General features: G+C 59.1%; 2 protein-coding genes across 5 annotated transcripts in view; both read left to right on the plus strand.

Moving 5' to 3' along the window:
- The first annotated feature begins 43 nt into the window (after positions 1–43).
- LOC144728881 (EH domain-containing protein 3) lies at positions 44–10,113 on the plus strand. Its single transcript, XM_078608587.1, has 8 exons — positions 44–266; positions 971–1,379; positions 3,043–3,140; positions 3,812–3,978; positions 4,104–4,349; positions 7,050–7,214; positions 9,172–9,474; positions 9,837–10,113. Exons 2-8 carry the CDS (start codon positions 976–978, stop codon positions 10,062–10,064), a joined length of 1,611 nt encoding a protein of 536 aa, XP_078464713.1. The 5' UTR covers positions 44–266; positions 971–975; the 3' UTR covers positions 10,065–10,113.
- Positions 10,114–12,369: 2,256 nt separating this feature from the next.
- SPTBN5 (spectrin beta, non-erythrocytic 5) overlaps positions 12,370–27,224 on the plus strand; it is a 48,294-nt gene continuing 33,439 nt past the window's right edge. For 2 of the 4 annotated variants that reach the window (XM_078608591.1, XM_078608592.1), the window contains exons 1-16: positions 12,370–12,675; positions 14,321–14,494; positions 14,895–15,062; positions 15,538–15,651; positions 16,474–16,631; positions 16,831–17,059; positions 18,706–19,337; positions 19,981–20,119; positions 20,293–20,519; positions 22,147–22,300; positions 23,314–23,526; positions 24,633–24,845; positions 24,978–25,074; positions 25,495–25,631; positions 26,180–26,365; positions 26,495–26,644. In XM_078608591.1, the coding sequence (XP_078464717.1) occupies positions 14,390–14,494; positions 14,895–15,062; positions 15,538–15,651; positions 16,474–16,631; positions 16,831–17,059; positions 18,706–19,337; positions 19,981–20,119; positions 20,293–20,519; positions 22,147–22,300; positions 23,314–23,526; positions 24,633–24,845; positions 24,978–25,074; positions 25,495–25,631; positions 26,180–26,365; positions 26,495–26,644 (2,922 nt within the window). In that variant the 5' untranslated portion in view covers positions 12,370–12,675; positions 14,321–14,389. The remainder of the gene's footprint in view (positions 12,676–14,320; positions 14,495–14,894; positions 15,063–15,537; positions 15,652–16,473; positions 16,632–16,830; positions 17,060–18,705; positions 19,338–19,980; positions 20,120–20,292; positions 20,520–22,146; positions 22,301–23,313; positions 23,527–24,632; positions 24,846–24,977; positions 25,075–25,494; positions 25,632–26,179; positions 26,366–26,494; positions 26,645–27,224) is intronic. The other 2 variants (XM_078608589.1, XM_078608590.1) reach the window with 2 other exon arrangements.

The raw sequence follows: 27,224 nt of genomic DNA on the forward strand, positions 1-27,224 counted from the left end.
GTGGTCACCGGGGAAGGGGCGTGGTCACTGGGGGAGGGGCGTGGTCTTGGGGAAGGGAGCGTGGTCACGGAAAAGGGGGCGTGGTCTTGGGGGAAGGGGGGCGGGGCGGGGCGCGCGGCTCCACCCTGGCACCGGGAGGGAGACGGACCGTGGCTCCTGCCGCTGCTGCTCACTCCCCTCCCGGCTGCTGTTCACTCTCCTCCCGGCGGCTCCCAGCGAGGCTCCTTCAGGCTCCCATCGCCGTTCCAGAGGCTCCAGCTCACTCGGTGCGGCTCCCCCTGTCGCCGTCCAGAGGCTCCCTCTCGCGCCTCGGTGCCACTCTCCCGCATCTCCCATCGACGCCTCTGCCCCGTCTCTGCTGCCCGACGTTAATGTCCTCTTCTGCCTCCTCGCCTCAGCTCCCCTCCTTGCCAGCTTTGCTGATCTCTCGTCTCCCTCCATCCCTTCTTCCCCGCCGCCGCTCTCACAGCGCGAGTGATTCTCCGTCCATCTCCTCGCCCCGTGTGCGTCTTCTCTCCTCGCCGTGTCTCTCTATTGGTCGCGAAAGCTACGTGTTAAACCTCTCTCTCTCATCTCCGTGTCTCTCTCCTCATCGCGTCTCTCTCCTCTCCGTGTCTCTCTCTGTGTCTCTCTCCTCTCTGTGTCTCTCATCTCCGTGTCTCCTCTGTGTCTCTCCCCGTGTCTCTCCTCTCTGTGTCTCTCCCCGTGTCTCTCATCTCCGTGTCTCTCATCTCCGTGTCTCTCTCCCTCTCTCATCTCCGTGTCTCTCTCCATGTCTCTCTCCCTCTATCATCTCCGTGTCTCTCTCCGTGTCTCTCCTCACCATGTCTCTCTCTGTGTCTCTCCTCTCTGTGTCTCTCTCCGTGTCTCTCTCATCTCCGTGTCTCTCCTCACCATGTCTCTCTCATCTCCGTGTCCCTCTCCTCACCGTGCCTCCTCTCTCAACCCCCGGCGCGTTTCTCGCCCCCAGGCACCATGTTCAGCTGGATGGGCAACGACTCGCGGCGCAGGAAGGAGCCAGAAGTCTTCCAGACGGTGACCGAGGGCCTGAAGAAGATCTACCGCACCCGCCTGCTGCCCCTGGAGGAGCACTACCGATTCCACGAGTTCCACTCGCCCTCGCTCGAGGATGCGGACTTCGACAACAAGCCCATGGTGCTCCTGGTGGGGCAGTACTCGACGGGCAAGACCACCTTCATCCGCTACCTGCTCGAGCAGGACTTCCCCGGCATCCGCATCGGTCCCGAGCCCACCACCGACTCGTTCATCGCCGTGATGCACGGCGACACGGAGGGAGTCGTGCCGGGCAACGCGCTCGTGGTGGACCCCAAGAAGCCCTTCAGAAAGCTCAACGCGTTCGGGAACGCCTTCCTCAACAGGCGGGTGGTGGTGGTGATGATGAGGGGTGACACGGTGGGGGGGGCAGGTCAGGTCGTGGAGAGTATCTTGAGGTCGTGGGGGGCAAGAGGCGAGAGCTCATCTTTTCCCCGCCCCCTCCCCCCCCTGGGGTCATGGGCCCACAGTTTTGATTGACCCAGGCCGGTAGCGTGACCTTGTTTAAAAAAACAAAAGGGGTGAGGAGGGGAATGGCAAGCGTAGACTCGGGTCAATGTCAAACAGACGGGCCAATGACTAATGAGCAGTCGGACGATCCCCACTCCCTGTGTATGTATTGGACCAACATTGATTGCCTTGACTCTAGGAATTTAGAGAGGGCTAAGATCCCCCACCTGCTGGAGGCTCTGGCTCTTTGTAACTCCCTTCTCCGTTGCTCTGAGGGGCTGCTTTGACCTTTCCTGGGTCACAGTCAAAGTGGTTGGTGTGACCTGGGTCACAGCGTGGGTCATAGTTGACCTGACCTCTCCAGAGTCATAGTCTGAGCCATTCATATGACCTATCCTGGGTCATGGCTTGGATCATAGTGCTCGGGCCTTTTATGAGCCGCGGTGCGAAGCTCCTCTCTGTCCCTTGCTGACAACAAACCCCGATTCCTGGCCACGGCCAACATCGGTGGCGAGTGATACCTGATCCCGGTCCTGGGCCTGAGTGAAACATTAGAACTGGGGAGACAAAAGCGGCAGGACGTGGACCCGGCCACACCACGGCCTTGTGCCGGCCTAAACAGGTGTTCACCCCAACAGCCTATAAAGGGATCAACCCAAGGGAATCTCTGGTTGGTACGTGGATACAGTTAGAGGTCGTGTGTAAGGTTTGGTTTAGGGTTCAGAGTAAGGGTGAGAAGTGGTTATAGACGTATGTTTGTTGAACTTTTTTTGCACCGTCCATAGCCAACCGTGCTAATCAGAGCTAGCGAGGCTTAATTTCTCATGAAATATTTTCCCAAGGTCCCCAAACTCCGCCTCACCTCTCCCCGAGAGTAGGGGGGGGGGGTTAAATTCTGTAGCTCAGCCCCAGACAGCTCCTGTTGAAATCAAGCCCGTGGTTATATAGGAAGGAGTCTGAGTGAGCGTTAGGGTCGAGCTCATTCACGTGGCATCACTGCCGCTGCAAGTCTGGGCTCAGGAGGCCGAAGGTCGGCAAGACGCGCCAGCTGGTGACTCGTGCGAGAGCCCTCTCCCTCCCCCCGCCATACCCGACACGGCCGCCCATGTTCGGAGCCACATGGCACGACGAGCCGCGGGCCCGGTGATGGTGCAGGAGCACTGGGGGAGGGGGAGTGGAGGCAGGGGAGGCTTGCATGAAGTTGTAAAGCCTCGTGAGATGGCAATATAAATTGACAGTTGTACTGAGAACATGGTAATGTAGAAAGAGATGTAGTGAGACGGGAGAAGAGAGATGCAAACAAGCCGGATGAAAGAGATGAATGATCTTTTTGATGTTGATTAGCTTTTTGTGTTGATTGGGTTTGGAATTTGACGTGATATTTAATGCACCCATATTAATTAAATAATTAATTATGAATCCAGGTCCCCCTCGTGTTGCTTGGGGCGCTAAGCATTTGTTGAGCGCCGCCACTGGAGTGGTGCCGGTGGCTGCAGGAGTGCCGCCGGTGACGTCACGGCATGTGTTTCCGTCCCGCAGGTTCCAGTGCTCGCAGATGCCCAACCCTGTCCTGGAGAGCATCAGTGTCATCGACACCCCCGGAATCCTCTCCGGAGAGAAACAGCGCATTAGCCGGGGTGAGGGCCGGTCTTTGAGTGATGCGTGGATGTGAGAGAGGCGTGGAATCGAAAAGGATGGTGGAGGGCGTGGGTCAGGGTGAGGGATAGGTCATGGTGAGGTTGGCAGGGGGTAATGGTGGGTCATGGTGAGGGTCAGTCAGAGTTGAGGGCTGGATTTTTATTTTGGCCCAGGTAAAACCCATTGGGCCATAAATGCTAATTGTAGATGGTGACCTTTTTACAAAAGCCTGATTACAGCTAAACAATTTACGTAACAATCAGAAAACAACGGATTGTAGGATTCTGGTGTGTTCAGGGTGAGGGTATCTAGAGGTGAGGCTGGCTCGGCATGAGGGCTGGATCGTCGAGTAGGTTTGACTTGGGTGAGAGGTGCAACTTTACGTGCAGACTTGTCTACTTGCTTTGTAAAGGTTATTTTAAACATCTATAACTTGTAACAGTTCGTTCTTGGTAAGTAGCCCCTGTTTCAATAGGCGGTTAAGGCTGCAAACAAGAATGGAGGTGCGGAGGGAGGGTCCCACGTGGGTATGGGGAGTTTCTCCAGCCCTTGCACAGGGTCTCCAAAGGCCAAACCTGGGCAGAAGTGTAACATTTGTTTTGAACCGCTAACTCGGCTGCGCATCACCGACTTGTTTCGAACCGACGACCTTGTCTGCGTGGGCGCCCAGGCTATGATTTTGCGGCGGTGCTGGAGTGGTTCGCGGAGCGCGTGGACCGCATCATCCTGCTGTTCGACGCGCACAAGCTGGACATCTCCGACGAGTTCTCCGAGGTCATTCGCTCTCTCAAGGGTCACGACGACAAGATCCGCGTGGTGCTCAATAAAGCCGACCAGGTGAGGCCTCGCCCCGGGGGTGGTGTGGGGAGGGAGCGCCAGGGATGGTTCCTATCCCTCGTTGTCCGGGGCAGGCACAATTTTCTTGCGGCGCGCGAGCGTCACGCCGTTTGCCTTCGTTGCAGGTCGAGACGCAGCAGCTGATGCGCGTGTACGGCGCCCTCATGTGGTCGCTGGGCAAGATCATCAACACGCCCGAGGTGGTGCGCGTCTACATCGGCTCCTTCTGGTCCCAGCCGCTGCTCATCGCCGACAACCGCCGCCTCTTCGAGATGGAGGCTCAGGACCTCTTCAAGGACATCCAGAGTCTCCCGCGCAATGCCGCGCTGCGCAAGCTCAACGACCTCATCAAGCGTGCGCGTCTCGCCAAGGTGCGTGCGGCCGGGGCACGAGGCGTGCCGGCGATGGGGAGGGACCGGTGTGGCCAAGGCCCCCCTTATGTTTGCGTGCATTCGTGCATCCGGAGTCTGACAAACGGTCTCTTATCTGAGGCTGTGAAGGGTGGTGTTCGGTGATGGGTAATCAGAAGGACCATTCGTTACTCGTAGCTACATCCCGTGCACCGTGGTCGCCGTTGAATGGTTTTGAAGTTTTCACGAAGCGTGAGATTGTGAAGGAAACGCGAGACAGATAGATGGATTGCCGTTATTTATATCCAGGTCCACAGATCTGAAGTCTCTGTTACAACGGAGTCATTTATCAGAACTTTTTCTTGTAAGCGCCTGGTTTATCATTGAGGCAGGATGAGCACTGGCCTCATGCATGCGTCTACGGGTATAGAGTCGGTCACCCAAGGTGGACTCATTATACAGCTCAACAGTGCGCGCTCTATCCACGTGCAGGGACCTGATCAGCACGCGCCGCGCACACACACAGAGTATGCGCGATAGCGCGGCGTGGCACCTTTGCCTTGCCTGGCATCGCTGGCACTGCTTACGCAGGCGAAGTGAGCCGTGGCCGATCACACCCGCTTGCGTTGCCGCGATACGGGGAAGAGGCAGATCTGAGATAAATCGTAGCCCTTATGTAAACAGCACATGTGGCGGTATCTGCGCCGCCCTGCCTTCTCTCTCGCAAGCACACGCACCACTGCTTAGAGTGTCCTCCAGCACTGCCTCAGAAGCGGCTTGTGTAATCGAACCCACAGCTTCACGCCCCCCACTGCCACCCCTTTCTGGTCTTATTGCACAGTCAGAATTCTTGAAAATGTAAAAAAATAATTATTGCAAATATTGTGAAAAACCAGCACTCATTCAGTGATTTGGAGTTGCGGAGGGGGGTTGGGGCGCTGGAGTGTGCGTCAGAAGACGCTCATTATTCGTCCAGAGTCTCTGCGATACTCCAGCGTGACAAGGAGCCTCAGGGCACTGGGAGCTGGGGATTAAGTTGTGGACTAAATACGGCAAACGATGCCAGTGGAGGGGAGAGCGCGGCTGCTGTTGGGGGCGCAGGCTGGGAGAGAGCGCGGAGCACGTGGGCGGCGGTGCAGCTGACGATGCAGCGATCACAATGGACGCTTGGTTCCTGTCCGTCGCTTCCTGCAGCCCATTTCCTGTTTCCATGTGGATAATATTCATAAGTGCGGTGCACACACAGCATCTTGTATGCTCACACACACACAAACATGTACACACACAAACGCTACGAGCCCCTCAACCGGATCATTGTTTTTATAAATCCGGGAGTTGTGGCTGACGTCACAACTGAACCTTGTTTGTCATTTTCATGGCACCCTGGGTGAGTGACGTGACCCTGAGCCCCGACGCCCCCTACCACCGCCCACGCCCATGTGGGGGGTGATGGTGTGCGGTGGTAACGCGGCTCCGGCAGGGGCCTGATGGGGGAGGCTATCCTCGCTGTAGTGGAGCATTTGTCGGTTGCTTGGGGATTTAAACGAAGCGGTTGTTTATACTGGCTTGGAACTGCAGTCGCCGGAGGATAGAGGCGTCCACTGCATGGGGGAGGGAGTTGAGGAGTCTGCACTCGTCCAAAATTTGCGATGAGCTCACCGCCACCTCCCCTCCCGCTTGCATAGCACTTGACCCTCCTCAGCTGCTGCTTCGTGAGAAACCGCGGTGGGGAAATTTTTGCGAGCCGGCGCCGTTAGCGCCGCTGGTCCCGCGTGATTCACTGGCGACGGCGGTGGCGGTGGCGAGGGTGCCGGTGGCCGCTCGACTTCGTGCCGCGTGGCGGTGTCGTCAGGTGTGAGTGGGGTCACCTTGAGAGCCTGAAGAGGTGGCTGGTACTCTGTCAGTGATTGCCTGGGAGTGTGACTTCAACTTCTCGCTCCAACTGTCTCTGCTTCGAAAGTTTAATTTCCTTGTGCTCGTCCAATGGACGGCTTACATGAGCTGTAAAGTGTTTATGTCTCGCAAAGGAACAACGTTTGGTTCGAGCTTGTGCGGGTTTCTTAATGCATTGTTTGAACAGCATTTATCCTTCGATTGCACCTCCTTATAAGGGAATCTGAACTTTGTTCCTGCAGTGGCTGTTATTGAAGCATTCTTAGCTCACTCTCGATCAATGTGGCCCCCAGCCACCACCCACACGACCTGGCCCAGCAGCCACGTTCCCACTACACAGCTCTGCCCATGGTTGTGGGGAGATTTCCAGTAGCAGGTGAATAAGGATTCTGGTGCAGCACATTCGGTGTAAATTCCAGGACAGGTTTTCCACTATTTCAAATCCGAGCCAGGTCAAAATAGCAAACACGACCGACTGCCATGTTTTAGAGACACGGTTTAATTTATTGGCCTCACCTATTGTCATCTCAAAACCTGGGGAGTTTGCCCGTGTGATGGCAGTGAGTATGGGTGATGGGAGTGCGTGCATGAAGGGAGTGTGCATGATGGGGGTGTGCGTGCGTGAAGGGAATGTGCATGTGTCATGGGAGTGTGCATGTATGATGGCAGCGAGCATGTATGTGTGATGGACGGGAGCATGCGTGTGTACTGGACGAGAGAGTGTGTGTGCGTGTGTGTCCGATATTCGGAGCGCGCCCCGTACTCTGCATCGGAGTGGCCAACCTCCCCATGGTGGGCGGCATGTGTTGACCGTGCACGCGTCTGTAGGTGCACGCGTACATCATGTGCCATCTGAAGAAGGACATGCCGACCGTGTTCGGCAAGGAGAACAAGAAGAAGGAGCTGATCGCCGACCTGGGCAAGATCTACAAGCGAATCGAGCAGGAGCATCAGATCTCCCCGGGAGACTTTCCCAACATCACCAAGATGCAGGTGCACACACGCGCTCGCACGCGACCCCTCGGCGCCATTTACCCGCTCACCGCCCGTGACCTCTCGCCGCCCGTGACCCCGTGACCCCGCGCCTTCCCGCCGGACTTTATCTCGTCGCGCACGGTGGGGAGCGGTGGGTGGTCGGGGGGCACTGACTCCCAGCGACAGGATGTTTGCAGGCGTCTCACGGGAGAGGCCCGCGATGGATTTCTGTCTTGGCATCCTCGGTACGTTTGTACATCCTGTGGTTTTTCACGTGCGACGTGAAGCTGGAACAGCGTGTGCCGCAGGAAGTTCTGGATGGAGGTGCGGGGGTGACTGTGCGAGGGGGAGGAAAGGGAGTAGTGAGGGGAGAGTGCATCAGGGGAGAGACGGTTGGCAGGAGAAGAATTTGGGGGAGAGAGAGAACCAGAGGAGAGTGGATATATTAAAGGAAAAAACAACCAAACACTGTCCTGTTCTTGTTCATACATGCTTAGGCTGTGCGTCCTCGCCTGTCCAACACAGAGTGCAAAGCTATATCAATGAGAAGACTTCACAGTGTAAATCCAGGAGCGCTCTGGTGATGTCACTGCAGTGACGTTGCATTACGCGGCACGGCAGTCCCACTGATTTGTCAATGCAGCAGTAATGCGATGCTCCTGGAAGTAACTTTAAATATAGGTACTTGTTTCTCTCATTCAGCTTTAAACTCGTGCCTGAGGGATGCTGTGAGACAATGGGAGAGAGGCCAAGGGGGTAACCGGTGGAGTCTCTATTGAACGTGGCCTACAGGGCGATGTCCACTGTTCCGCGGCTCAAGTCTGCTGGGCTGCAAGCGGATGCTGTGGCTGGTTTTTGTTGACAGTGACACCGCGTTTAATGCTCGAGCAGCTTCTGCTGGGAGCGATTTCATTATCGGTTTGTTTCATAAGAGTTTAGCTCCAAAGAGTGCATGTAGCTGGCCTCTATTTTTTGAAAACTACTTTTTGTGTTTTGGTTTGTTGTCCTCCCCGCGCACCTCCGATTAGCACGGTTGGCCACGTACGGTACAAAAGAAGTTCAACATACATACGTACACTGAGAGCTGCGGTCACCATTATGAAGGACCAGACACCGTGGGGTGAAGGCCAGAATCGCGACGTGTGAACGCGACTGCTGTCGCTGCAAGGTTTTGGACGTCGACGGGGTTCACGGGTAGCGCTGCTCTTGGGTTCTCCCTCTGTGACAACCACGCAGCTTGGGAATTGAGCGCCGCCGATTTGTGTCATTGAGTCTGCGGGAGGATGCGGCGTCGATGTTTCACATCGTGGGCACAATCGCGATCGCCGTGGCGGTTTTTGGCGTCCGCGGATTTGTTTGGTGTACGCTTCCCTCCCAGGCTACCCCCCTCCCCCCTGCGGGTCTTCGTGAGACAGCGGGGCGCGCTCAGCAGCCTTGAGCGACGATCAAAGTCCGGCGCGTGGCCGCCAGAGGGCGGTGCTGCATCTCACTGCGCTCGTGCTCACGCCTCTGGGGGCACCGGGAATAGGCACAGGGCGCCACCGAGTTGGGTCGACTACTGAAGCCAAATTACTCAATTGGGATCAGACGCAGCATGTATGCTGAACTTGGCAGGACCCTCCTGAAAAAAGAGCCGTGAGACTCAGTAAGGCTTTCCTGGCTAAATAAGCAGAATAATAATAATGGTGATAAGAATAATCACGCGTGTGGGCGAGTATCCAGGTCAGTGTTGTTTACTCATTCTCGGGGTGGGGGGGGGGGGCATTTTCGCCTATAAGACATCAGTGTGAGGGCCACCACACCGCTGCCTACAAGAGGCGTTTTCACATTTGTGTATTGTCTGAGGACGCACAGCAGGGGCCGCACTAAAGGCCACCAGGGGTCGCCTGTGGCAGACGGGGCCTTGTCGCCCTGCCTAGCGACAAGCCTCGGTGACTGTCGTCCCGTCCACCCCCCTCCGCGTGACCGCCAACAGGACCTGCTCCAGAACCAGGACTTCACCAAGTTCAACCCCATGAAGCCGAAGCTGCTGGAGCAGGTGGACGAGATGCTGACCAACGACATCGCGCGCCTCATGGCGCTCACGCGGCAGGAGGAGGCGCAGCTTCCAACGCCCATGGTGCGCGGCGGCGCCTTCGAGGGCACGCGCGATGGCCCGTTCAACCAGGGCTATGGCGAGGGCGCCGGCGAGGGCGTTGACGAGGCCGACTGGGTCGTGGGGCGCGACAAGCCCAAGTACGATGAGATCTTCTACACGCTGTCGCCCGTCAACGGCAAGGTGCGTGTAGCGTCCGCAGGCGTGGGGGGGGGGTACATTGACCACGGGACTCGAGGGCACCGCGGTGGCGAGATGTTAACGACCTCGCCTGGTATACAGGTGGTCATGGGTTCCATCCCGACCCTGGAGTTTGTGTGTTCTCTCCTTGGCCACATTGAGAAATATGTGTTTTAGAGGATTTGGCTGCTGTAAATGTCCACGTGATAAGCCACTCAACTCAGTTGAGCTATCATTTGTGGCCAGGTATCTTCTGAAAAAGAACTGTATAGCTCAGTGGGCCTTACCTGGTAAAGTATAAAAATTGCTTATTTTTTATTTCTAATGTTGCCCCCCCCCCCCCACCGCGTGCGGCGTGCATTCAGGTATCGGGAGCCAGCGCCAAGAAGGAGATGGTTCGCTCCAAGCTGCCCAACACTGTTCTCGGCAAGATCTGGAAGCTGGCCGACGTGGACAGGGACGGCATGCTGGACGACGAGGAGTTCGCCCTCGCCAACCACCTCATCAAGGTGAAGCTGGAGGGACACGAGCTGCCCGAGGATCTGCCCAAGCACCTGCTGCCCCCCAGCAAGCGCAAGCCGGTGGATGCGTAAAGGCCTCGCCCTGGGAAGGAGTGCGAGGGGGGTAGGGGGGAGTAAGGGAGGGAGATGGGGGGGGAGAGGAGAAAAGGGGTGTGGGGGCGACGTGGGTTTGGCGCGAGCTGGCGGGGGTGATCGGTGGAGAGGTGTGGTTGACTCAGGGGAGTTGTGGGGCTCTGCGGGTTTGGGTCAAGCGGGCTGTCGGCCCTGGCTGCGCTGGTGTCGGTAGCACCGAGCCTGGCCCAAGCGGCCACCGTCGCTGGCAAACTGCTGCCACTTGTGTATTGGAGGCGACGGTGGCTGTGCGGCGCTCCGTATCGACTCCTAACGGCCCGCCTTGGCGCGCTATCTTTATTGCCACCTGCGGTATGTCTTATTACCTGCAATGTGTCACTCGCATGCAATGGGCCCCCTCTCTCCAAGGCAGACTTTACACCTGAGCGCTGCACAGCTTTAAAAACACCTCCAAGTCCACGCCATCTGGGTTAATGTGTCCCTACCAATGCACGAGCAGCCGTGGACTGGAATGCGGACTCTGCCGTGACCCTTGTCCGTGAGGTCTGCAGTGGGGGAGTGCGGGGAGTGGTTTATTGTGGGGATGTTTGAGCGGGATCGTAATGGGGGGGGGGGGAGTGTGCGGATCGTTGAGGGGATCGTAACGAGAAGCTGTGACAGGCACGGCCAGCTGAGAGCCCCTCACGCCCCAACCCCCGTGGTCCCGTGGCCCCGACCGCATCCTCGCCTGCTGGCGCCGCTCGCCTCCCTGGGAAACCGCACCGCTCAAAATACTGGGCACCGTCGACATCGAAGGGCGCAGCCTCGTCACGTTACGAGGCGGCGTTTGTTAAAAATTATCGTAAGGCAGCCTTAAAAATTACTCGTGGTTTAACTGTACTTCGGTCCCTTGAATATTTTGATGCCTTCCCCAACCCCTGGTGCCAGCACAGGCTCCCCCCCCCCCCCCCGGCTGTGATTCAAGTTGAACATGGGGCGGAGGGGGCGGGCTGTGAAGGTGCCCGCCCCCCTCCCACCCCCCCCCCTCCTCCTCCCACCCTCCCGTGGCGCATGGTAGGCACGCCGGTGCTGCGGCCATGCGTCTTAACACTAAAAGTTCACGGCGGAGCGAGCTTGTTGGGTCGTATTGTCGATGGGGACGCGGTGGGTGGAGCGACACACACCATGTCTCGGCTGCAGTGTATGAAGTTACTGTGAATAATAAACGCAGTGTTACCACCGCACACGCGTGCGCTGCCCACTCTGTCGCCACGCGTCGCGTCCGATCGGAGCTCTTCATGCTTGGAGAGTTGCGGATGGAATCCCATACGGGCGAAGCTCAAGATCGCACGGGCGCTACAGCACAAGACGCACACCGCACCACGCACCGCTGTCGTGTTTGTGGCAGGAGCATTGGGGGCGAGGGTTGCGAAACTCCCTTCCCATGGGTTGTTGAGGTGCCATTCCCTGGCTCGCCAACAGAAGGCAGTGCAGTGCAGCAAAAATGTGGACTGCACCTGCCAGTACACTCACCAAACCTAATAACCAGGCTACAGTCTACATTATAGACTGCCAGTACACTCACTCCGATGAAGAACCAGGCTACAGTCTACATTCATGTTTTTGTTTTGTATTATTAAAATGTATTTTTATTCACTTTCTACGTGACTTTACCGAAAGAACCAAATAATATGCACCTGTTTCATTTGTACATGCGGGTTTATTTTTAACGGGTTGCTCCCGTTTTCTCTCACGTGTAAACACTGATTAATTGACTAATAACACCTTCATATATTGAGGACCACAGAACTTGGGCAATTGTTAGTGCCGGCTCATTGCCTGGACGGGCTGTCATTCTCTGTCTTTGAGAGTGAGCGAATACTGTGCGCGTTACAAATTAAAATTATTCTTATTCATCCTTCAAGTTTATTTTGTTTAACCAGATGAGCACTCAAGAGACCAGGATCAGTCTCGTAGGTAAGAGTGACCTGGGGCATTAGTCTGCCGCCCAAGAGGATGGATGGTGAGCTTGATGGAGGATGACGTGGTGATGGTCATGGTTATGGTTGATGAACTTTGTGGCGTTTTGCAAGAAGGGTGTTTGTGATTGAGTGAGCTTTGACCTCGTGAAGCTGTGAATGCGTGCGGCTGTGGTGAGGAGACAAGGTGGGCTCCGGGTGTGTGTGTGGGGACTCGTGACCCCGCTGTGGGGGGCTGGGTAGGGTTAAGGGGAGGGGGGGCACGGCTCCAGTCAGGAGGGAGAGGCAGGGGGCCCGCTGGCGTCGCTTTATTGTCGCGCAGTAAATTCCAGCGGCCGTGCCCAATACAAAGGTCGCCCCACACCACTTCCGCGCCCATCCCGGTACGCCCGGGCGCACTTGGCCCCAGCTTGGCTCCAGCTCCCACCCGTCCCTCCAGCTCCCGCCCGGTGCTGGAGTTGTCAACGGGTTCCCCAGCTCCCGCCCGGTGCTGCAGTTGTCAACTGGTTCCCCAGCTCCCGCCCGGTGCTGCAGTTGTCAACGGGTTCCCCAGCTCCCGCCGGGTGCTCTGATTTCATCCCGTGGAGGAGCGGCTCCCGAGGAGGAAGGAGAGGGTAGAGGGGTCGGAGCGCTGCCCCCCCCCCCCCACCGCTGTGAGTACCCACGCATCCGTGCCCCCCCCCCCCCCCAGTGTCTCCCTCTGCCAGCGTGAGAATGGGGTTCATGCCCCCCCCCGCCCTCCGCGAGCCGGGACCCACAGCGCGCGCGACCCCCCCCCCCCCGCGTCTCGTGCGCGCACTCGCTCATAGAGGTTCACTCCTGGGGTGGGGGGTAGGGGCGGGTGGGGGGATGCAAAGTAGGGCGATTTTGCAGGGTCTGCTTTTGATCGCCTCATCACTGAGCCCCTCGTTGGGGAATCCTGCGGCTCAACGCGACGGCTCGCATCACCCGCAAGGCGCTGCGTCGACCTCGGACCCCGGTCCCGGAACTTCGAAACCCCGAATGTTGGACCCCCTTGCTAAGGTCAAAGCCGGGCGCTGGATGGAGCAGACCTTGCCCATTTCCCGGACCCCCTCCCGGTCTACCCCGGTGCAGGGCTCCAACCCCAGTCCCCAATCCTCGCTGTTCCCCGGTCACGGTAGGGATCTATCCGGTCGCGTCTGAGCCCCACGAGTAGCCCAAGGAACTCGCCTGAACCGGAACCCCTCATGGGATGGACCCCCCTCCCCCCCCCCCTTATGGTTCCGTGCTGGGGTCCACTCTGATCGCCGCGGCTCCACCAGGGGCCACGGCTGACGGGTGTCAATGCGAGACGGCCGTGCAGGGGTGCGTAGGGTATCTGTGTGTGCGTGTGGGTGTCGTGGTGCTGGTCATCGTGGGTGCTCGCTTACAGCACTTACCCCAACAGTTTGTTAAGGCTTTCCGGGGGATCTTTGTCTTTGTTAGTCCATGGGGGGGGGGGGGGGCAGAAGTAAACTCTATTCTGCCCCCCACCCCCAATTTAGTGAGATGGCAAAATAGATGCAGATGCGAGGTAGAGATGTAGTGAGATGCCATTAGTGTGGACCAAAGACGGATCTGTAAATGTTATTGTAGAAAAGAGATAACAGACAAGAGAATACATTCGGATTGAGATTCAAGCTGATTTTTGTTTTACTTTGATCATAAAATCCGGTGCCCTTGAGCTATTTGGGGGCCCTCAGCCTTTACTTTGTTCATGCCCAGCGCCACCACTGTGCAGATATGCGGTTGTTAAGTGGTGCAGGATTGTGTATGGGTATGCATGTGTATAGTAGGTATGCGTGCAGGCGTGCGGGGTATGTGTAGCGGGTGTGCGAGTGTGGCGAGCGGTAGTGTAGCGGTTAGTCCCTCTGCGCTACGAACCCGGAGACCCGAGTTCGATTGCTGCTCACAGCAAACGCTGCTGACGATCATCTGAACCGGTCCTGGGCCTCCCTTAAGCGGTGTCAGCCTCAAATAAGTACCTGTCGCGATGTGTGTTAGCGTCGCCACGAGGGAGACAAAGGCGGCCGGGTGCGGTGTTGGCCTCCCACCTACCGTCGCGTGCCGTGCCGGCCTTCATAGGTGCTCGCTAACAGCACTTGCCCCAAACAGTCTGCGTGGATACAATCTCGGGTCGGATACGCGAACGGCACTTGACTCTCTGCAGGCGACTTGTCAATCGAGTGACGGATTACATCCTCGTTCGTGCAACGTGTGTCCTCGTCTGGTTAAACAAATATTCAATAAACACATAGATCATGAATGTGAACTCCACTGAGGCTAAGGCGGAAACAGTTTTGTCTTCTTTGTGGGTGTGAGGTGAGGGCGAGGTGAGGGTGAGGTGACACACAACGACCGCTCACCATGGCGTCCGAGTTCGAGACCGGGCGAATTCGCACGCTGCAGGAGGAGCGGATGCGCGTGCAGAAGACGACGTTCACACGGTGGATGAACGTGTTCCTGCAGCGGGTAACACACGGGGTGGACAACACACGGGGTGGACAACACACGGGGTGGAGTCACAGGGAACACGGGGTGGACTCAGGAAACACGGGCTTGACTCACGGGAAACACGGGGTTGACTCACGGGGTTGGTTGACTCACTGGGTTGACTCACGGGGTTGACTTACGAGATGGAGTCATGGGGACTTGAGGTTAACACACGTGGTGGACTCACGAAAACACGGAGTGGGCTCACAGGGTGGATTCACGGGGCGGGTTCACGAGATTTACTCATGGGTACACGAAATGGACTCACGTGGTGGACCCATGGACAGCCGGGTGACCCGGGGAAGTTGTCCCGTGAGTGGCGTCCTTTGTACGGTGAGATTCTGCGCGGTCATAGCCCCTGCGCGGTGGGCTCGTCCAGGTGGATGTCACGGTGGAGGACGTGTACACGGAGCTACAGGACGGCCTGCGCCTCATGAAGCTGCTGGAGATTCTGTCCGGAGAGACCCTGCCCAAGCCGAGCCGCGGCCGCATGCGCCTCCACTACGTGGAGAACAACAACCACGCTCTCAACTTCCTGCGACAAAAGGTGACAAAGCTGTCTCCACCGCTCAGCAATACATCTACTTACGAACGAGTTAGGTTCCAGAGGTCTGTGTAAGTCGATTTGGTCGCAACTTTACTCACCGTCGATTCCAAACGTGTTGTACGGCATGTGCACTAAACACGGGGAATGGCTTTAAAAGTTGTATAATCTCCTGTAGATGTTGATGCCACTGGTTCCTCACGTTCTGCAGATGTAGATGCCACCACCGCCAGCTATTGCGCGGCGGTTAAACTTACGGCTCTCGGTCCGAACAGCCAACTGGACATACGTACAGGGTTGTTCGTATCGCTGAAAGTTCGCAAGTCTAATGTTCGTTAGTAGATGAGTCCCTGTACTCGCCATCACTCACCACCACTTCGCTACGAATCACCCAACACTCAACCGCTACTCGCCAACCAACACTAGCCACTGCTTGCCACCATTTCGCCCCGTGAGCGTGTCCCTTCCTCACATCCAGAAAGTGAACGTGGACTTGATTGGCGGGGAGAACGTGGTGGATGGAGACCGGACCCTCATCCTGGGCCTCATCTGGATCATCATTCTGCGCTTCCAGATCTCCGGCATCCTGGAGGTAGCGCGCACTCCCTCCACGTGCACACCCGTCACACCGTCACATCACCACACCCACCACGTGCACACAAGTCACACCGCAACACCCCCACACCACCACACCCTCAACGTGCACACAAGTCACACCACAACACCCCTACACCACCACTCCCTCCACGTGCACAGCCGTCACACCGCAACACTCCCACACCACCACACCTACCACGTGCACACAAGTCACACCGAAACACCCCTACACCACCACACCCACCACGTGCACAGCCGTCACATCGCAACAACCCCGTGCACGTTGATGCACTCACAACCGCCTACACCACGCCGAGGAACGGTTCAGTGAATTGCCACTGATGTTAGACGTGGCCAGGGGATCGAACCCGGGACAATGGGTTCGTGGCTTTAGGCGGGGGTCGAAATTGGAGTTGTTGTTATGGAGTATGGCAGCGATGCTCAAGCTGTGGGTCTTTCAAGGCGGTGCAGGCTGCGGCACGGATGCCGTGCAGGATAAATGTGTTTGGTGCTTGGGGGTGGGGCGCTGGTAGCGGGTGTGGCTGGAGGTGCCGTAGCTTTAGTGTTGAGAACTGGGTAAGGGTTAAAGTTACGGTGAAGCCTGGGGCTGGGGTCATGGTCAGAATCGGCTTAACGTTGGCGTTCGTGTTATGTCTTTCGCCGAGGTCATGATTACATTGAGAGGCACAGGTTCGAGCCAGGGTTGGGGTTAGATCCTGGATCAGGGATCAGAGTCGGGATTATGACTGAGATTGACCCCCCCCCCCGCCCCTCCCCCCGCGCCCCTCCCCTCACCCCTGCCGTGCCCCCCTGCCAGGATGTGGGCCCCGGCTCTGAGGAGCGCCGCTCCGCCAAGGACGCGCTGCTGCTGTGGTGCCAGCGCAAGACGGCCGGCTACCGCGACTGCGAAATCAAGAACTTCACGAGCAGCTGGCGCGACGGCCTCGGCTTCAACGCGCTCATCCACGCGCACAGGTGGCGACCACGTGGCGCCGTCGCCAGCAGCAGCAGCAGTCACAGCGAGACATACACTGGATGCGGTGCGCCGGAGTGTGGCAATATTTTAAGACCCAGGGGATCGTTAACACCACCCCTGTGACCCCCAAGACCCCCCCCCCCGACTTACGCCCCTCCACCGAGAGCCCTGTGTCACATTGTCCCCGCTTGCGCTCAGGCCGGATCTGCTGGACTACGACCGCCTGCGCCAGCGCGACCACTTGAAGAACCTGCGGCAGGCGTTCGGGATCGCGGAGGGTGACCTGGGCATCGCGCGGCTCCTCGAGGCGGAGGACGTGGACGTGCCCCATCCCGACGAGAAGTCCATCATGACCTACGTGTCGCTCTACTACCACTACTTCTCCCGCATTCACAAGGAGCAGACGGGGGGCAAGCGCATAGCCAAGGTACTTTGCTGCGCTGGTCGAGTTTTGGCCACCACGGCGCCACGCTCTGGCTTGCCACGGGAGGAGGCCGTGCGGCGCAGTCTGACTCCACCCGCTCCAAATGTTGAGTGTTGCCGCCTTACTTGTGTAGTGTCAACGATTCAGAGGCAGTGTTTCTACGACGCACTTTCTTTATTAACAATTTTCACGGTCTCGTCCACACATTCTCCACAGTAGCTTAGTCTAACACTGACGGCGTTGGCTGAGATAGCCAACTACTCTCCTTCGTAGCGCAACATCTAGCGGAGACGTTTAGCGACGACGGCGACGAGACGACAACGACGACGAGACGAGTCCACTCCCAGAACCGGCAGCCCCGAGCCCCCCACTCACGGCTCCTTTTATGCTCCCAGCGCGGCCTGGCTCCGCCCTGACCGCGCCTCCCTTCTCGAACCCGCCAGCAGGTTCCAGGGGCCTCCACACGGGGTCCTCCGTGACCCTTGCCCTAGTTCCTCCGCCCTGCCAACACACTCCGTGCTCAGGCTCACCGGCGTGTGCGCTGTCTGTCCACCACAGTTGCCGCTGCTGTCCACCAGCCGGCGCTATTATACTACAAGTGCATGCGTGCGTGTTCTCTGGGTGCGCTAGTTTGCATGTAGAACTTCCTTCGCACCGTACGTAACCAACCGTACGTAGCCAACCGCGCTCATCGGAGATGGGGGGTCAGGACAAATGAACTGAACACAAAAAAAGTTTCCCTCGAGTAGACGGGAATGACCCCATGTAACCCCATCTGACCCGGGTCCCTCAGTGACCCCCGAGGATAACCCCATCCCTGGTCTCGCCCCGGACGTGGAGCAACCCCCCCCACCAACCTTCACCCCCGACGGGGATAATTGGATCGTGGCTCCTAATCCCCTCTCGCCCCGAGCCCGTGGGCTTGACACAAACTGCTCGTCATGACCTACGTCGCGTCGCTGGGCAGCAGCTGGTGGACATGGCGCTGCATCCGGGGCGGTGTGAGGCCTTTGCTGGGCCAGGTGGGCACGGGGAGGGGGGGGCAGCCGAGTCACCCACGTGGCACCGGTGTGAGCAGCGTGCGTGGGGCCTGCTGTGGGGGGCAAGGGGGGGGGGGGGCGGTGGAACTCTCTTCCCCCTCTCCCTCCCCTCCCTCCTCCTCCTCCCCGTGTTGCCAACTTGGTGGTCGTCGCTAAATTCTCGCGACTTTTTGGGGTCCGTCCCCCCAAGTGGTGAGACGACGTTTTGCCGAACCGACAAAAACCTCGCGACTCTCCAGGACACGGACTCGAAAGTGCAGCTTAAGGAGCGATGCCCGGTGTGCGTTAAAGATGCCATATCAATTTACGATTCGCCATATCAATTTATGATTCCAGATATCGATTATAAGGATCCTGTATCAGATGTCTACATGTGGTATGTATGAAGGATTTAGTATCAGTTTAATACGTTTAGTTCTTGTTAAATTTGCCTTTGCCGTCTTTATAATGTTTACCTCGAGCCACCTCGCGACTCTTTGAGATTAGTTTGGTGACTTTCCCACGTGGGGCGTTCGCGACGCCGCGGACTTCCCGCAGCAGCACGTCCTCCGGCCCACACCAGCGGGGTCTCGCTGACATCGCGACCTCCGCCGTCTGTCGCCCCCGCAGATCGTGGGCCTGCTGACGGAGGCGGAGGCGCTGAAGACGCAGTACGAGACCATGGTGACGACGCTGCTCCAGTGGATCGAGCGCAAGATCTTGGAGCTCAACGATCGGCGCTTCCCCAACTCGCGCAACGGCATGCAGGCGCTGCTGTCGGCGTTCGCGCGCTACCGCACCGAGGAGAAGCCGCCCAAGTACCAGGAGCGCGGGCTGCTGGAGGCTCACCTCTTCGCCGTGCGCACCAAACTGCGCGCCAACAACCAGCGCGACTACGTGCCGCCCGAGGGCCGCACGCTGCGCGACATCGAGCGCCGCTGGGGCGAGCTGGAGCGCGCCGAGCACGCGCGCGAGAAGGCCCTGCGCGCCGAGCTCAACCGCCAGGAGATGCTCGAGCGGCTGGGCCAGCGGTTCCAGCGCAAAGCGGCGCTGCGCGAGGCCTACGTGGCCGAGATGGGCCGAGTCGTCGCGGCGCAGGAGGCGCAGCCCGACAAGCTGGCCGCCGTCGAGGCGGCGCAGCGGCGCCTCGAGGCCGTGAGCACGGACGTGACCGCGGGGCGCAACCGCCTCGACGCCCTGGTCGGCATGGCCGACGTGCTGACCAAGGAGAAATTCCACGACATGGCCAACGTGGCCAAGAGGTGCGCTGCTGCTGCTGCTGGTGCCCATTCCGGCACGCGGTTATGGTGAAGCGGCCTGTGGTGTTGCCGTCGTTCGGACGACGCTTCAGTCCTCCCGAGCGGTTTTAGCAAAGGTGGACAACAGATTGCCTGGTGGTGGAATGTGTCGTCTGAACGCGACCTTTTTTGAGCGATACGCAACTTCTTTGAATCCAGACGCCTCCTCGACGTGGGTTGCAATTCTCCAACTATCACAAATGGCACTCAATTGATTTTGGTTCCTTCCTGTAACAACGGGCCTGCGCTTGGAATCCACGTGGGAACTCGTGTGTCGACGATGTCAGCGCGTGCGTCAATGTGATGGGAATGGTGTGCGTATGTGTGTGTTGTAACCGGGGTGTGTGTGTGTGTGCATGCACGTGTACGTGGTGCTGGCCACCCACTCGCTAACATCACTTGTCCCAACAGTCTGTTGAGGCTATACGGGGGATCTTTGTGCGCGTGTTGTAACCGGGGCGTGTGTATGTGGGTGTGTGCACGTGTGTGCCACTCGCGAACATCACTTGCCCCGACAGTCTGCTTAGTCTATGCCGGGGATCTCTGCCATCGTTTTTTGCATCTGTGCTGTGCGAGTCCTCCGCGCGTGCCTCTCTCTGCCTCGCAGGAAGAGCGCCATCGTGGATCGCTGGTCCGCGCTGCAGAAGCAGATTGCGCGCAACCAGGAGGTGCTGTCCCGCATGGCGCAGGCCCTTCGCCTGCTGCGGGACGTCGAGTCGCTGGAAACGGAGCTGCGCGAGCTTCAGGTACGGGGTGGGGGGAGGGGCGGGGGGGTGGAGGGGGGTGGAGGGGGGGTAGAGACCCCAGGGCAAGGGGGCTCACGCTACCCCGGCATTGGGGGACGGCGCACGGGGCCGTGACGCGGGCCCCGGGCGCGGACGGTTTTCCAAAACGCGCGACCGCCGTTGTCTCGGCACAGGTCAAGGTGAGCTCGGAGGACGTGGGGCGGCACCTGGAGGCCACGCAGGCGCTGCTGCAGAGGCACGCGCTGTCGGAAGCGCAGGTTGCCACGTGCGCCGAGGCCATGGGCCTCCTGGACGGCCGTGCCAAGGAGCTGTCGCGGAGCCCCGACGCGCAGACCCTCGTGGCCAAGATGCGCACGCTGCACCAGACCTTCGACAAGCTCCGCAGCACCAGCCAAGCCAGGTGAGAGTGGTGCTCCCAGGCCAGGTGAGAGTGGGGCGCCCAGGCCAGGTGAGATTGGCGCGCCCAGGCCAGGTGAGAGTGGGGCACCCAGGCCAGGTGAGAGTGGGGCGCCCAGGCCAGGTGAGAGTGGGGCGTCCAGGCCAGGTGAGAGTGGCGCTCCCAGGCCAGGTGAGAGTGGGGCGTCCAGGCCAGGTGAGAGTGGGGCGTCCAGGCCAGGTGAGAGTGGGGCACCCAGGCCAGGTGAGAGTGGGGCGCCCAGGCCAGGTGAGAGTGGGGCGTCCAGGCCAGGTGAGAGTGGCGCTCCCAGGCCAGGTGAGAGTGGGGCGTCCAGGCCAGGTGAGAGTGGGGCGTCCAGGCCAGGTGAGAGTGGGGCGTCCAGGCCAGGTGAGAGTGGGGCGCCCAGGCCAGGTGAGAGTGGCGCTCCCAGGCCAGGTGAGAGTGGGGCACCCAGGCCAGGTGAGAGTGGGGCGCCCAGGCCAGGTGAGAGTGGGGCGCCCAGGCCAGGTGAGAGTGGCGCTCCCAGGCCAGGTGAGAGTGGGGCGTCCAGGCCAGGTGAGAGTGGGGCGCCCAGGCCAGGTGAGAGTGGGGCGCCCAGGCCAGGTGAGAGTGGCGCTCCCAGGCCAGGTGAGAGTGGGGCGTCCAGGCCAGGTGAGAGTGGCGCTCCCAGGCCAGGTGAGAGTGGGGCGCCCAGGCCAGGTGAGAGTGGGGCGTCCAGGCCAGGTGAGAGTGGGGCGTCCAGGCCAGGTGAGAGTGGGGCACCCAGGCCAGGTGAGAGTGGGGCGTCCAGGCCAGGTGAGAGTGGCGCTCCCAGGCCAGGTGAGAGTGGGGCGCCCAGGCCAGGTGAGAGTGGGGCGTCCAGGCCAGGTGAGAGTGGGGCGTCCAGGCCAGGTGAGAGTGGGGCGTCCAGGCCAGGTGAGAGTGGCGCTCCCAGGCGAGGGATCTCTGAGGACGGAGTGGTCGGCCGTAGCCAAGGGCAGCGGTGATAGAAGCGGAAGCACCCAAAGCCGTGACCTCTCCCAGCTACTGGTGGACTCGCTTACTGAGCACGCATACAACGCGGCGCTACGGGACAGGGGACAGCACGGATGGTGCATCTCTGCCAGTCGTCTCGGTCAGCGAATTCGTAGGTCTGTCTCGTGACCACCTTGCCAGGTTCCCCGCTTCACGTGACATCCTCAAAGTGCACCTAGCCTGGCACGACTGCTCTGGTTACGTCTCGGTCAACAGTGGTGAATGGCCGATGTTGTTATTATTATGTGTCAGTGTTCATAGGTGCTCGCTAACAACGCTTGCTCCAGCAAACAGTCTGAAAGATTACACGGGTGATCTTTGTCTTCATGCCTGTGAAGACGTGTGTGTGTGAATATTTATTTGTACATGCCCGTGTGTGTTTTTATGCCTGTATGCATATCTGTAATCGTCGCCAGTGGCGATTATCTGAGCCGGTCCTGGGCCTCCCCTAGGTCGACTCAGCCTCAAATGAGGACCTGGTGCGGTGTGTAAACATCGCCAACTGGGGAGACAAAGGCCGCCGAGCGTGTGCCGTGCCCGCCCTCATGGGTGCTGCTCGCCAAGGGCACTTGCCCCACAAGTCAGCGGGGGCGGGCAATCTTCTTTGCCGTTGCAGGCGTGCGCGGCTGGAGGAGGCACAGGCAGTGTGGCTCTTCCTGCACGACTGCGAGGAGGAGGAGCTGTGGGTGCAGGAGCGAGCGCAGCGCCTGCGCGCGGCGCCACTCGGCCGAGACCGGGCGCAGACGGAGAGCCTCGCTCACAAGCACAAGGCATGGCCCCCCCCCTCCATCCCCCTGCTCCCCCTCTCCACCCATTTGACCACGAAGACAACGACCCCGTATAGCCTTAACAGACTGGTGGGGCAAGTGTTGCTAGCGAGCACCTATGAAGGCCGGTACTGTGGCGCACGAGAGGGGTGGGTGGACAGCACCACGCCCGGCCGCCTTTGTCTCCCTAGTGGCGATGTTTACACATTGCAGCAGGTACCCATTTGAGGCTGAGTCGACCTAGGGAGGCCCGGATCAGATCATCGTCACCGGTGTTGGCCGTGAGCGGGAATCAAACCCGGGTCTCCATGTTCGTAGCGCAGGGTGCTAACCGCCACACTGCCGCTCGCCCCATTTGACCACATCCTCCGATTCACCCCCACCTCCCTATCCAACCACATCCCCAGAGTCAACCACATCCCCAGATCCAACCACACCCACCAAGCCGACTGGAACCCACCGGCAACAACCATGGACCGATGACCGTGCCACACCCAGCAGCACCATCACACTCTTCGTATATTACTCCTTATTACTGCGGGTGTAAAACCCGCTGTAAAAATACCACACGCCGTCCGCTTTGCAGTGGACGCTAAATGCCCCCTGACGTAATTCGAATCAAGTAGGCAGTTGTGTGCCGGCCCGCCGGTGCCAGGGTCCAACTTTGACTCATTCTAAAAATGAGCCGAAAATTATTACATCGAGATAACACTCGGCAGCAACCATCGGCCCCTACTGGCCGAATAATGCCCAACTTGTGGGCCAGAGGCGCCGAGTCACCTTGTGCCGCACAGGGACAGCTGTCCAGTGGCAGCTGGGACAGCGGTGTACAGCTGAGACGTCTCTGCGGCTGAAGGAGGAGGGCGGCTGTCAACAAACAAATTGGTGTCATCGTTGCCCTTGACTCAACCGCACCGACACGACCGCGCGCCGCCGACTCAACCGCACCGACACGACCACGCGCAAGCAGCGACAACCGCTGACGACGTGTCACCGCGTGCGCGCCCCGACCCCAGGCGCTGGAGGCCGAGTGCCGCTCGCACGAGACGGCGTGGCGCGCGGCGGCGCGGCGCGGCGAGGAGGTGTGCGGCGGGAAGCGCGGCGGGACGCGGGGCCCGCGGGAGGACGTGGCGCGCGCCCTCGGCGCCGTGCAGGAGTCGTGGCGCCGCCTGCACGAGCTGCTGGCGCTGCGCTCGGCCCTGCTTCAGCAAGCGGCGCTTCTGCAGCTGGTGCGTGGCACGTGACCCGCGCCGTCCGTCTATCCGTCCCGTCGTCGACCCTCGTAGCCCAAGGGTCGATGCCCACGACAGACGCTGTTGCTGCTGCTGCCGCCCACTTTTTACGTTCCCTCCCACGTGTATCGTAAACACTCGCTGCTAATTGGCTGCAAACACCTTCATATTTAGAGAGCTGCGGAGCAATTGTTGGGCACCGCCTGGCAGCCTTCCAGCTTGTCTGTGGTTCCTCGGCGATTGTGAGATTCGGTTTTCATGAACGACGACGCTGTATAAAATCGTGAGATGATGATGAGAATCAGTTTAACACGTAGGCTTTCGCAACTAATATCATCCATAATACAGTTTATTTTGGGGTTATATCGCATAAATATATAAATGTCGTACTCAGATCGTTGTACTCAGATTGTAAATGTTGTGGCTTTGCTCTCAAACACATCGGTGTGCTGTACTAGTAACGAATTGGCATGTTCTGGCTGTGTCGGGTGGTGGTGGGTTTAACGACACATTTATATATTTACACGATCTAACCCAAAAGACCTGTATTATGGAGGATGAAAATATTCACACGGTTCTTATTCATTCCGCGTGAATTCCCCAGACGCGCAGAACTCCATTGCTTCAACGATGCCCTTCCTCTAAAATCACAATGTGATGCTTAGCTGTCAATTCTGCACGATAACTCCACTTGCAGCGTATTTGCCATGTTCGCCTGTCCGTTTCCACAGTCGCTCGATAACCACCCCTTCATACATGTTGATCATTTTCTCGGTAAGTTTAGCTCCGGATGGTTGCTAAAGTAATTTGTCCGAGCCAGTTTTGATTACAGGAAATGTATTTGACTTAATATTGATTCATGCTGGTCCGTAGTGCCATTGCTGTAACTCTACTCAGTCGTCTCTGCTCTGATTTGGTTCATTGCTGAACTTCGTTTTCCACGCGTACTTGCAATTTGCCGCTGTGGTGACCCAGGCCCTACGCCCCAGTGAGACCCTATCCCGGTCTCTTGAGCCATCGCCTCATTAAACGAAGCGAACCCGAGGGTGAACTACGATCCGTGCCGGCGGTGCTCAGCCGTGTTGCCCGCGCGTGCGTGCCAGTTCTACGAGGAGGTGGACGAGATGGAGTCGTGGCTGAGAGAGAAGCTGCCGCTGCTGAGCAGCGAGGACGTGGGGCGCGACGACTCCGGTGCCGAGGCGCTGCTCAAGCGGCACCAGCGCCTGGAGCGCGACCTCGAGCAGCGCGGAGGCGACGTGCGCAAGCTCGCCGAGCAGGCGCGCGCCCTCGTGCAGGCGGCGCCGCCGCCCGGCCCGGTACGAGCCCCCCCCCCCCCCCCCACGCCACCACGCACCTCGCCCCTCGCCTCTGGTGGAGGCCGCCGCAGGGAGACGCTCACCGCCCCCCCCCTCTTTGTCCCCCCCCCCCCTACTCGTGTCCCACCCCAGGGTGAGCAGGGGAGCGCGGCGCCACGCAGGAGGGAGAGCGAGGAGAAGGTGGAGCACGTGGAGCTGCCGCACGTGAAGATGCGCTACAAGTTTGAGGGTGAGCCACGCGGCGCAAAACCGCGACACGCCACGGATGCACACCACACACGCCGTACCGCGATACCGCGTCATATCACACCACCACCATAGCACATCATACTACACCACTGCCATACCACATCATACCACACCACCACCATGCCACATCATACCACACCACCGCCATACCACACTACGACCATACGACCACCACCACCACTGCGTGCCTCACCACACCGCACCATGCAGCTACGTTCAACATCACGCTCCACACCACAGGAACCCACATGCCACCACGCCACCACGCCACCACGCCACCACGCCACGCCACCACGCCAGCCTGTACCGTGCCACATCGTCACACCCACCACGACACCGCCCGGCAGCACGCCGCAGAGCCCCGAGACCCCTGTCCCCCCCCCCACTCTCCCCCGTGCAGGTCGTGACATCAGCGTGGCGCAGGGCGAGGAGGTGGTGCTGCTCAAGAAGAGCAACAAGGAGTGGTGGCACGTGCGCACGCGCGACGGCCAGAGGGGCCACGTGCCGGCGTCGTACGCCCAGGAGATAGGGGCCAAGGTGACGCAGCGACACGCGCGTCCGCAACGGTCGCGCTCCTTCATCCGATGAGTCTCAAGGCTCTCGGGTTATTTTTTTCAGGAGGGTCCAGCCGAGTGTTTCGTAGTACGCTGACGATGTTGCTGCTGCTGCTGCGTTTGATTCCTGACGATTTTGCCGGTTGCCAAGCCTGGGTTCTTTTTAATGATGGGAAGGCAGAGCAAACCCATGTAGAGCAGGGGAAGAACATACAAACTCCACATAGACAAGGCTCCCGAGGAGAGAATCGAACCCAAGCTCTCCTCGCTGTAAGCCGCAAGTGTTTCCACTGGGCTGCCACCGTGCCGCGTGTGTGTGTGTGTACACGCGTGCGTTCGCGTGCGCGCGTGTGTTCTTGTGCACGTGTGTTGACGTGCGTACGTTCCTGTGCGTGGGTACGTGTGTGTGTGCGTGCGTGTATTCCTGCGCGTGTGCGTTACGTGCACGAGTGTGCGGGCCCATATACCCATTTGCACACTCGCACGCATTCACACGCACGCGTCGCTCTCCGTGCGCGTGCGCGTGTTCAGCCGGTCCCGCAGGTGGTACGCAAGACCGAGGTCCTCACGGCTTCCTCTGCACAGCGGCCGGGCTCGGCCCAGAAACGAACCCAGGCCGAGCCGAGTCCGAAGTCGGCGGGGGCAGAGCTGGAGGATGTGGCGCGGCGCCAGCGCTCACTGCAGGCCACCTACGACCGCGTGTGCCAGCTGGCCGAGGTGCTCGCCGCCCCCCCCTCCCCCCCCCCTCCGCCCCCCCCCCTCCGCTGCAAACGCCGCCGCGTCTCCTGCCAACCGGTGCCCCCGGTGTAACGCCGCGTGTCCCTTTCCGCTGCCGCCACCCACCAGGCTCGCAAGAAGGCGCTGCACGAGGCGCTGCTCATGTTCCGCTTCTTCTCCGAGTGCAACGAGCTGGAGTCGTGGATATCCGACCGCGAGAACGTCCTGGAGAGCAGCCTCCAGTCGCAGAACCTGGAGCGCCTGCGTCGGCAGTTCGAGGTCTTTGTCGTCACCACCATCACCACCGTCATCATCAACATCATCACAATTGGGTTCACGTAAAGGAACAAATATGTTTGGCCTCGATGTGTTTTACTGTTCATTTACAACACGATCTGAAAACATTTTCCCGGATCCGAGTTTTAATCGGATATCCGGTGAGCCCCATTTAATTCCCTGAATTTAGGGGGCCCTTCACGCTGCCCCTCAACGTCAAGAGTGAGGACCGCCTCGAGTGAGCACTGAGGCAAGCTGTATATGTTTCGTTGACCCCGGAGGTTACGATCGGCTGAGTCAACCCTCATCCAAGATTTAAATTGGCAACCTTCCTCTGGCAAGCCGCTCGCTCTGCCACTGGGCGAGCAGGCTCGCAGTAGTCCGTGTGCCAGAGCAGAAACTGGTACCAGCCAAAGTGGTGAAACTTTGGTCATATGACTGGCTATTGAAAGTGAGGGGTTTGTTTGATAACTCCACTCGTTTCGATGGTTATTCCGTAATTCACTGTTATTGGCCACATAAATAAATCAGATCCGCTAAAGTGATGCAACCTCAGGCGGTACTGATGAGTGAATTACCTGGT

This window comes from Lampetra planeri, chromosome 30 (genome assembly GCF_965212315.1).
Source record: "Lampetra planeri chromosome 30, kcLamPlan1.2.h2, whole genome shotgun sequence".
Classification (NCBI taxonomy): Eukaryota; Metazoa; Chordata; class Hyperoartia; order Petromyzontiformes; family Petromyzontidae; genus Lampetra; species Lampetra planeri.

Bases quoted from the DNA above. Each gene is read 5' to 3' on its own strand.
- LOC144728881 (XM_078608587.1), top strand. From the start codon at position 976: ATGTTCAGCTGGATGGGCAACGACTCGCGGCGCAGGAAGGAGCCAGAA. The intron at 3,979-4,103 runs GTGAGGCCTCGC...CCTTCGTTGCAG, and splicing joins TGCTCAATAAAGCCGACCAG to GTCGAGACGCAGCAGCTGAT. The intron at 7,215-9,171 runs GTGCACACACGC...GACCGCCAACAG, and splicing joins CCAACATCACCAAGATGCAG to GACCTGCTCCAGAACCAGGA.